The sequence below is a fragment of the Lepidochelys kempii genome, chromosome 4 (assembly GCF_965140285.1).
Source record: "Lepidochelys kempii isolate rLepKem1 chromosome 4, rLepKem1.hap1, whole genome shotgun sequence".
NCBI classification, from domain to species: Eukaryota; Metazoa; Chordata; order Testudines; family Cheloniidae; genus Lepidochelys; species Lepidochelys kempii.
This window is the reverse complement of record NC_136383.1, coordinates 74,183,553-74,194,748: the sequence shown is the minus strand read 5'-3', so window position 1 is coordinate 74,194,748 and position 11,196 is coordinate 74,183,553. Positions and strand designations below refer to the sequence as shown.

Sequence of the window (11,196 nt, the reverse complement as noted above, 5' to 3'; positions counted from 1 at the left end):
CGCCAGCCGCGGGAGGCAGGTCCCGGCTCGAGGGACAGGCCGGCGCAGCGTGTGGCCCCATCTCGCCGGCTGGCCCGGAGCAGGCGCGCGCCTCCCGTCTCACATTTCCTCAGCCCCGGGAAAAGCGTTGCACGGCGAGTGGCTGCTTGTGGGAAGCGCAGGAGCGGGAGGAGGCAGCCCGAGGGGGGGGGGGGGGCTCACACCCTTTCCTCCCCGCCCTCCCGCCGCCAGCCAGTCGCTCAGCCTCAGAGGCACAGGCAGAGGGCGCCTGAGCCATGTCCGCCCCCTGCGGCCGCTGCTGCCGCTCAGCTCCACGCGTTGAGGAGGCTCCAGCACCCGGGGCCCCGCAGCCGCTGACAGGCGTCCTGCGAGCCAAGGCAGGAGAGTGAGTTGAGCGGCTCGCTCTCCCCCGCGCCGGCTTCGCCTAGTCCATGGGGCTGCGCCGCGTGTGTGCAGGCAGGGGGCTGCAGCAGAAGGAGGAAGCCCCATTGGTGTGAGCAGCTGCGCTCTCCCTCTCCTCCCTGCCCTGCCTCACCTCCCTGCTCCTGAGCGAGCCCGGCTCGGATGTCCGGTTTCCTGGTGGCTTTTCACCTGGCAAACTCCAGCTAACTTCGGTGAGCAATTGCACAGCGGCCGGGCGCGTTGGGAGCTCCCTTGCTGGGAGCTGGTGCTGCTGCATCTTCTCCATCCCAGGGATTCTGCCGCCTTGGATCTTGGGGGGAGGCAACCAACAAAGCCAAGGAGCCTCACGATTCCCCGTACACTCCTCAAGCTCCCCCCGCCCCGCCACGCACCCACCCTGCCATCCTTGCACAATGCACTTGCTGGGATTATTCTCTCTGGTTTGCTATCTGGCTGCTGCTGCTCTGCTGCTGGGACCCAGGGAGCCGGCCACCGCCGCTGCCTATGAATCCGGGCAGGGCTACTACGAGGAGGAGCCCGATTTGGGGGAAGCAAAGGTAGGTGCAACTTCCATGCCCTTGCCGCAGACGGGACACCCCTTTCTCCGGCATGTGACTCCTGGATCACTTTGTTTGCAAGTCCTTTCGCGGGAGGGGAAAATATTTGAGGGAAATCTTCTAATGTTGTGGTTCTTCAGAAGGCTTTTTGGAGGGCGGGGGAGGGGTTTGAAATGCACAAGTTGGTGGATTGTTGCAGGTGATACAAATCTGTTTAAAATAAATGGAGACACCTGATATGCAGAATTAAAGCCAGAGGCTCAGCTCATGTAATAAGTGAATATAGCCATCACCCTTGTTGTTGTTGTTATATATGGGTTGTACAGTGTCCTCAGTGCTGTACAACAGAGAAGTAGCCCCACTTCTTGCCCCCAAGGAGTTGACAGTCTAGTTCAGTCCCTAACAAACCAAAATCTTCTGTTATGCAATTGGCTTGGTGTTGGCAGTGAGGTGGATCACTGATATATTTGAGGTTTCTTTGTCAAGGGCAAAGCTGCAGGGTGCCATGTGGGTTTGTGTCCTTGGAGTGGATGCGTGTGGATTCCTGAAACTTTCCGATTTGGATCTGAAGAAGTTTTTTGGATGCATTTCGAGAAGCTGGTGTGTTTGGGAATGATATGGCATGGGAGGCAAATACATAGGAATAATAACAAAAACTGATATTGATTCTATCTTCTGGAGGTCTGTTTTGGAGTTTCTGAAATCCCTAATGATTTACTGAAGGACAACGTGGTTTGCAGAGGGTGTAACTTGACCCTTGAATATGAAAGTGCTGCCCAGACTTACAGTTAAGATTTCAGAGAAATTCTTAGTTTCTACAGGCAGAAGATTCTTAAATTTGTATTCATTTGTATTAGTATCTTCAGATCCTTAATTTAGACTGTAAGTACCTTGGAACTAGCATTATGTCTTCTATGCCTTGTGCAGCTAGCTCCCAGCACTCTGTCAATGCAGAAAAAGAACATATAGTATATGATTGTGTAAGCATATGACATTGCTATGAAGGCTTCAATGTCTAAACTCTTTACTAAATTACCTTTAAGTAGTGCAGTGTTAAAGTTGTGACAAACATATCAATAGCAATAATTACACTATATCTTTAATTCATTCCAATGTGGAAAACTAGACCAAAATGTATTAGTTAACATTACAGAATATATACCTTCACTTTGAAGTTTGCTGTTATTTTTGATCTGTTTGACACAATTAGCTTTATTGAACATATACTCTAATACTGTTTATACAGGTTTAATAGAAGGTCCTATTAGGCTTATAAAACATGTTACAGCATTGACATAGAAAAACCATGGTTATGTATATTTGGTTTATAATGCATATTAGTTACACTAATAATATGTTCAAGCTGTAGACTACATGTATTGCGTGCATTCTTTGTTTTGCATTTCTAAATACATACTAAAATTCGGAATGAAAGAAGTTACTGTGCATACTGTACCACTTTAACAAAGTCTGGACATTTTTATAATCCCTTGGAATTTAGAAATTTATTTTTCTTTAATTTTAAACCCTAAAAATTAGTCAAACTGTATTACGAGCTAAATGCTTGTCAAATATTTTTAAATCCAAGTAATATGAATACAAAACCAATCAACTGGTTTTGATCGCTAACACTATTTCTAAAACTTTTAAATATTTGATACAGGGGAAATGAAATCCTTCCTAGTTAAACTGTATAAACAAGTTATTAGCTCAGAGTGGACTTGATGACTGAGTTATAAACCCATGAAAGTACTTTTTCATAGTTATATTGAAAATGCTGAAATAAGCATGGTGGTTTCTAAAAGTGCTGGAACAACATACGTCTGGTAGAACAGTAAAGAAATGCTCCTGAAAGTTGAATATTGCTGTATGTATACATGCCCATGTTATAGATGATCCATTCTATTTCTTACAAGTTTTAAAGTGATGTTAAAATCTTAAATAGTCACCATTGTGCTGCAGTTTGCAAAAGTACCAGGGTTTAGTGGAAAACTTGGAGCAATGAGGAAACTGAAGGAAGAAAGAATCAGAAATGGGAAGCCAATAGGAAAGCAGGTGTCAGGTGGATCATATTAACAGACAAGATTTTTGTATCTGACTAGAGGTGAGAGGTATAGGGATAGATAGATGCTGTGTTTGTGCCTGGATCTTTAGGGCTTAATCTGGCAAGCTTTAGGCACCTTAGAAGTTCTTACTCCTGAGTAATCCTGTTCATTTCAGTACTACTCCGGTGAGGAAAGTCTGCAGGATTGGGTCCCCATTAACTGTTTATCCTTGTGAGATGAGAGAAGGTTTCAGTGAATTTCTGCAGGAATTAAAAAAGATTAGATAAGTAAACTGTACATAATTATTTCAAGAAAAATATGATGTCATCATATAAGTTATTTACTTGAACTTTCTCAACTCATGGAAAATGAGTGTCTCTTGTCTTCATAGGTAATACTTAGTCCTGCCATGAGTGAAGGGTACTGGACTAGATGACCTCTCAAGATCCCTTCCAGTCCTACGATTCTATGATTTGTATGGGTTAACTGAAATTATTTTAACTTTACATTACATATCCTTTACTGGTACATAGGAAGTTGAGATGAGCTACACTGTCTTTTTCAAAACCTTCTACTATGATAGTTTTGTTCCCGTTGGTATAGAAGTGTACTGTTTTCAATATAGATGACTCAGTGAAAGTTGAAACTTGTCCTAGACATTTGCAGTTAACTGAATGTCAGTTATAGATAAGTAATAGTTATTTTTCATATATTGCTGCCTCAAGCACATGTGGTGCAGCAAGTGGACGCTGATAAGCTAGAGCCATAGTGTCCAATCTTTTCAGCCTGAGGGGACAGTACTTTTGAGACAGATTCTCTTAGCAGCACATAAATAACAGAATCAACCTGCACATCCCCTGCTACGGATTTCCCCCCGAAGGCGTGGAGCTAGTGTAACTAGCCTCTGCGCTTCCCTCTCCACAGCTCTGGCATAGGGGGAGTGACTGAGGCATGTTACGCTTCAAATAAACTACAGCTGACTCACCGTCCTTTGGGAACCAATGCCAGCTGGGATAAGCTAGAACAGCCACTAGACTGCTCTAGTGGCAGAAAATCAGGGAACTGTAACCGGTGGTTGGTTCCCAACTTCTCCACTTTCCCTCTTTTGTGGGGCTGTGCAAGGAAGGCACACCTTTCTTTGCTAAGTGCTCCCTTAGCTTAAGGCAGAACAAGTTTTGCTCCTGTCCTGCTCCTCCTGGGGCTTCTATGGTTCTTTAGAGAAGCAGACAGTGGAGCAGCCTATGGTCTACTCCTCACTCCCCTGTGATCCAGCAGGCCGTCAACAGGGGAGCTGCTGAGCAGTGGTAGTAAGAAAGGGACAGTTGTTGCTCAGAGCACTTTCAGATTACATCAGAATTGATCCTGAAAATGTCAAAAAAAGTGGTGGGAGGCTGCTGGGAAGGTAGAACCCCTTACAGTTTCCAAGCTGATTCCAGTACTTCAGATTAAAATCACAGGCTGTGGCTCAGGAAACATATTTTCAGTTAATCAAATAATTTTCTTTCTAACACAGTTGCACTCGTGGACCACAATTTAGGGTCTTGATTCAACAGTGGCCCTAGCCTAGAGGTAACACACCATGGAGCTAAAGAGAGTTTAAAAAAAGAGATATAAAAAGAAAAGTCTCTTGGTGAAAAATATGAGCTAAAACTGTAGAGAAAGAGGGATTGATAGAACTGAACTCTAAGAGTATGTCTACACTGGTGGAGTTACATTGCTGGCAATTATATCACTGCTCAGCGAGCGCTGAAGGGAAACCGCTGTTGTGTATTCACACTGTCAGCTGCCTGCGCAATAGCATATTCACACTTGTGGTACTTGCATCGGTATTCAGAGCGGTGCACTCTGGGCAACTATCCCACAGAGCATCTCTTCCTTTTCTGCCGCTAAGAGTTGTGGGAAGGCGGAGGGGGTTGTGGGAGATCTTGGGTCCAGTTCAAATGATGTGATGCATTGCTTTGCATCCCAGCAATCCCTGTGTTTCCATCCGCAATTGGCACCATGTTTCAATGGTTTGTGTACTGCACTCTCTGCCTCTTCGGTCTGCAGGAATGGATCCCACACTGTTGCTCTCACTAACACGTCACGAGTGGCAGTGGAGTTATTCCTTAAACTACAAATGCAAGAGAAGCTCAACATTGATCTTACCACGCGTATTAGCTATGACACGAGATTGCTTGTGGCATTCGTGGAGGTGCTGATCACAGTGGAACGCTGCTTTTGGGCTCTGGAAACAAGTTGTGGCGGGATCACATCGTGAGTGATGCACATCTGGGATGATGAGCAGTGGCTGCAGAACTTTCGGATGAGGAAAGCCACATTCATGGGACTGTGTGATGAGCTCGCCCAAGCCCTGTGGCACAAGGACACGAGAATGAGAGCTGCCCTGCCATTGGAGAAGATTGTGGCGATTGCACTGTGGAAGCTGGCTACCCCAGACTGCTACCGATCAGTTGCTAACCAGTTTGGAGTGAGAAAGTCGACCGTTGGACTCGTGTTGACGGAAGTCTGCAGGGCCATTAATCACATCCTGCTCCAAAAGACTGTGCCTCTGGGCAATGTGCGTGACATTGTGGATGGCTTTGCCCAAATGGGTTTCCCTAACTGCGGAGGGGCAATAGGTGGCACGTATATTCCAATTCTGGCATCAGACCACCTAGCCACCGAATACATTAATCAGAGGGGGTATTTCTCTGTGGTTCTCCAGGCGCTTGTGGATCACTGTGGGCTTTTCACGGACATTAACACAGGCTGATCTGGAAAGGTGCATGACGCACGCATCTTTTGGAACGCTGGCCTGTTCAGGAAGCTGCAAGCAGGGACTTTCTTCCCGGACCAGAAGATCACCGTAGGGGAAGTCAGAATGCCCACTGTGATCCTGGGAGACCCTGCCTACCCCTTAATGCCGTGCCTTATGAAGCCGTACACGGGGAATCTTGACAGCGGCAAGGAGCGGTTCAACAACAGGCTGAGCAAGTGCAGAATGACTGTTGAGTGTGCTTTTGGCCATTTAAAGGCCTGCCAGTGCTGCCTATATGGGAGGCTGCACGTGGTCAATGACAATATTCCTATGCTTATCGCTGTGTGCTGTACTCTCCATAATATTTGTGAAGGGAAGGGTGAAAGCTTCACTCCAGGCTGGACCTCTGAGGCTCAGTGCCTGGAGGCTGAATTTGAACAGCCAGAGACCAGAACTATTCGAGGGGCGCAGTGCAGGGCCATAAGGATAAGGGATGCCTTGAGGCAGCAATTTGAAGCTGAAAGCCACTAATATTTGTTGCTATGCTTGGGAGTGCATAATGCTAGGAGGTGATTGTGATTGGTACAGACGATGCACTGTGAAGGTTTAAGAAAATTCCTGTTCCTTTGCAGAGCTCTGTTTGCTTTCAATTAATGGAATAATGATTGCTTTCAAACAAAAACAATTCTTTTATTATAAAACAACAACCGGAGGAGAGAGACAGACAAACAAAACACATCAGCACTGTGGGGGATGGAGGAAGGGAGGGTCCGAGGAGGAGGTGGGGTCCCGGGACAGTTAAAGATTTGTGTATGTCCAGGTATCATATGCAACCTTGTACTTTGGAGTACAGTGCAGTGGGTACTGTACTTCAGCAGGGCTAAACCGCAGAGAGTCGGGTGTTGAGGGTAGTGGGAGTCCACAGGGCTGGACTATGACGGGGCAGGAGTGGAATGCAGTGGGTACAGACTGGAGCCAGGAGGTAAATAAGAGTCTGTTGGCGGTGTCTGGGGGGCACGTGGGAAACAGTTTTGTGACAGCAGCTGCAGGGGGCGGGCTGGCGCGGAGCTGCTTGGTTTGTAGTGCTACTAGTGCCTACAGCGTGTCCGCTTGGCGCTCCATTTAAGAGCCACTCCGTGGCTTCGTTCTGACGCGCCGCGTTCTCCTTTTGGTCCCTCTTCTCCCTGTCCCGCCACTCCTTCAGTTCTTGTTTTTTGGCTGTGGAGTGCATCATGACATCACCCAGAAAGTCGTCTTTAGTTTTTCATGGCCACTTTCTAATTCTGCGCAGCCATTCATTCGGCGATAACAAAGAGGGAGGCTGGGGTCCCAAGGTCATCTCTGTGAAGCCAAAACGCAACATTTTACAGAAGCAGTATTGTCTGCAACACACAGACCACTGATTCAGTGATTTAAAACACAGCCACTATTCACATACCTGTCACTAACTGGCTGACCCCAGGCAAGCACACATGAGCCACAAGACCCCCAAAATGGTGAGTAACTGCAGGGTCAGGGGAAATCAATGTTCCAGGACCATAATGTACACTGGACATGTGGCTCTTGGGGAGAGTCAGCACTGTAGGGGGGCCTTATTATCATTAGTGTCTCCACATTCTCCACAGGCTGTGTTCATTATGGAAGATATCTCGCTGCTGGGGGTGAGCAGGGAATCAAGAGAGGGTCTTCTCCAAGACTGCAGCTTCTGCCCTGGCCCTTGTGCTGCTCACCTGCATGCAGCAATGATCCCTCTCGCCCCAGTGATGGCAGAGTGGCGCAGGAAAGTTACCCTTAACGGGGCAAGAAACAAAGTAGCTCTGCCAAAGAACCTGCGGCAGCAGATTTCCCAGTATCTCCATATGAGTTTCGTGGAGATCTTTGAGCAGATTGACTCCCTCACTTCACAGCAATCAACAGCCTGTTCCACCGCTCAGACTAGGCATGTGGTGATATGCGCATCATATATACACAAGCCTGCTTTCTGCAACTCCCTGCCCCCAACAACTTGCTTCAGCGATTCCCAGAATCAAAGCCAGTTACTGGGGCCTCCTCTCCTGTTTGCACTTTGTCAAGATCTAACGGCTGTGACTGGCTAGCCTCCTCTGGTATAGAGAAGAGTTCTGGGCTGCGTGCATCTCTGAACTCCGAATTGTCCTCTGCCTCTGGGTCCCCCACCCACTCCACATCCTTGTCCAAGATTTCCTCCTCCTGGCTCAGTCCGCTCTCGATACTGTATCCACAGTGGCCTTTGCAGTGGAGGTGGGGTTGCCACCGAGTATCACATCCAGCTCTTTGTAGAACCGCCAGCTCGTGGGCGCAGCACCGGAGCGGCAGTTTGCCTCCCATGCATTGTGGTAGGCATTCTGCAGCTCCTTCACTTTGACCCTGCACTGCAGTCATGGCCTCCTTCTCTCATGCATCGTGAAATCTGTCTGCAGGTATCATAATTCCTACGGCTGGAGCGCAGCTGGGACTGGACAGCCTTCTCTCCCCAAATGCTGATGAGGTCCAGCAGCTTGGCATTGCTCCAAGCGGGGGATCGCCGGGTATGTGGAGCAGGCATGCTCACCTGGAAAGATGCGCTGAGACCACTGCTTGTGTCACCAAGCAAACAGGAAGGGGACTTTCAAAATTCCCAATGAATTTAAGGGGTGGGGCTCACGGTTGGTCAGCTGAGGGCAGGGCAGTAGAGTTCAAACAGATGACTAGAGAGGCGAGAACAAGACACCTCCCAGAGGACAATTGCAGCACTGTAATAGACCAGGGTATCTACACTTGCACTGCAGTGCTGTAGCCCCGGCACAGAAAGCTGTACGCCTCTCGTTGGGGTGGGGTTTTTTACAGTGCTGCAACTGTACAGTTTCTGCACACTAAGTGGCTTGGGAGTGTGTACACCCCAGGAGTTGCACCACAGAAAGCTGCTTTACTGCACAGAAACTTGCCAGTGTAGACAAGGCCTAAGAAAATAATACTTAGTTTATTGCAAATCCCATGAGAGCAGATTCTCATTACATTAGGGCAACCCCATTGAAACCAGTGGAGTTGCAATGGTGTAACTGAGAGGAAAATTTGACCCATGTATACTAATGTTACTTTCATCAAAGCAAATTTTGAAAACTTTGCACTTGATTTTACTAGAACGCTTTTTGTAATATTTTCCGACTTCTGTATATGTTACATCTGCTTTTGTTATTTTGTGGCTTTTAGTTTTATCTGACAAAATTATTCCCATATACTCTCTGAAACCTAGAGTAAACCTCATTCACTAAAATAAAACCTATTGATACATTCAGACTTGTTCTCCATCATCCTTGCACTCATGGAAGCTAGCAGATACTGCTTGAGATTTTCTTTTTCAAAGAAATATAAGCATTCCTTTTTCCATAGGAGTGAAGTAAACAAATGTGAGCTTTAGCAATTGGCCTCTTCTTAGCAGAAGGGGAAACAGTTGACTAGCATCAAATGTCTTGAAACTTTGGCTTCCCAGGGGAAGGAAGACAATAGCACCTGTCGGGAAGATCTTGTGTGATTTTAATTTTATTATGGAATTACACCTGTTCAGTACATAAGAAAAGAATCCATAGCTTACAGTGAATCTATACTATACACACAAGAAGAAGGATAAAGAACCAAATTCTCCTTTAAAATTACACCTATTCAAATCCATTTGTATCTGCAAAATAAATAGGAAAAACTACAATTTCAAAGCAAGGACACAATGAGTATGTGTTCTATGAGCATAATTACATAAAACTACACTATAACATTTGGTAACGTTAGATTCTGTGAAGGTGGTGAAATCAGTATGTGAGTGTTTTCTTTGTATAAGAAAACGTTTAAAAAGGCTTTTTAAAACTGTCCATTCTTGCAATGTCATAATACAGTATGTTTCTGGCAATCAGCCAATGATGAGAACACCCCAAATCTAGTGATGCTGGTAATGAGATACTTTCTGCAAATATGATGTAGATTGATGTAATTTGAATTTAGCTGGTAGCAAGTTAAAATGAATATGTACTTTGGCTGTTGATTAATTGCAGTTAACTTACATGATTAACTAAAAAAAAATGGTGATTGGAAAAAAATAAATGTGATTAATTGCAGTTTTAATCACGCTGTTAAACAATAGAATACCAATTGAAATTTAGTAAATATTTTGGATGTTTTTCTACATTTTAAAATATATTGATTTGAATTACAACACAGAATACAAAGTGTCCAGTGCTCATTTTATATTATTTTTATTACAAATATTTACACTGTAAAAATGATAAAAGAAATAATATTTTTCAATTCACCTCATACAAGTACTGTAGTGCAATCTCTTTATCGTGAAAGCACAACTTACAAATGTATTTTTTGTTACATAACTGAACTCAAAAACAAAATAATGTAAAACTTTAGAGCTTACAAGTCCATTCAGTCCAACTTCTTGTGCAGCCAATTGTTAAGACAAATAAGTTTGTTTACATTTATGGGAGATAATGCTGTCCGCTTCTTATTTACAATGTCACCTGAAAATGAGAACAGACATGTGCTTGGCACTTTTGTAGCCAGCATTGCAAGGTATTTACATGCCAGATATACTAAACATTCATATGCCCCTTCATGCTTTGGTCAGTGCTTATATTTCAGAGGACATGCTTCCATGCTGATGACGCTCTTTTAAAAAAATAATGCATTAATTAAATTTGTGACTGAACTCATCGGGGGAGAATTGTATGTTTACTGCTCTGTGTTTTACCCGCATTCTGCCATATATTTCATGTTAGAGCAGTCTTGGGTGATGACCCAGCATATTGTTCATTTTAAGAACACTTTCACTGCAGATTTGACATAACGCAAAAAAGGTATCAATGTGAGATTTCTAACGATAGCTACAGCACTTAACCCAAGATTTAAGAACCTGAAGTGCCTTCCAAAATCTGAGAGGGACAGAGTGTGGAGCATGCTTTCAGAAGTCTTAAGAGCAACACTCCGATGTGGAAACTACAGAACCTGAACCACCAAAAAAGAAAATCAACCTTCTGCTAGTGACATTTGACTCAGATGATGAAAATGAACATGTGTTGGTGTGCACTGCTTTGGATCATTATCGAGCAGAGAACCCATCATCAGCATGGACACATGTCCTCTGAAGTGGTGGTTGAAGGGACATATGAATCTTTAGCACATCTGGCATGTAAATATCTTGCAATGCCCACTACAACAGTGCCATGTGAACATTTGTTCTCCCTTTCAGCTGACATTGTAAACAAGAAGCAGGTAGCATTATCTCCTGCAAATTGTAACCAAACTTGTTCATCTGAGCGATTGGCTGAACAAGAAGTAGGACTGAGTGGACTTGTAGGCTCTAAAGTTTTACTTTGTTTTATTTTTGAATGTAGTTATTTTTTGTACATAACACTACATTTGTAAGTTCAACTTTCATGATAGAGATTGCACTATAGTA

General features: G+C 44.9%; 1 protein-coding gene across 6 annotated transcripts in view; it reads left to right on the top strand.

Annotated features, from left to right (window-relative positions):
• The first annotated feature begins 225 nt into the window (after positions 1 to 225).
• Positions 226 to 11,196, top strand: part of VEGFC (vascular endothelial growth factor C) — a 179,695-nt gene continuing 168,724 nt past the window's right edge. For 4 of the 6 annotated variants that reach the window (XR_012158639.2, XM_078852513.1, XM_073341688.2 and 1 more), the window contains exon 1: positions 226 to 959. Coding sequence is in view for 4 of the 6 variants with exons in the window: in XM_078852513.1 (XP_078708639.1) it covers positions 816 to 959 (144 nt within the window). In the remaining 2 variants the exon portion in view is untranslated. The remainder of the gene's footprint in view (positions 960 to 11,196) is intronic. The other 2 variants (XM_073341691.2, XM_073341686.2) reach the window with 2 other exon arrangements.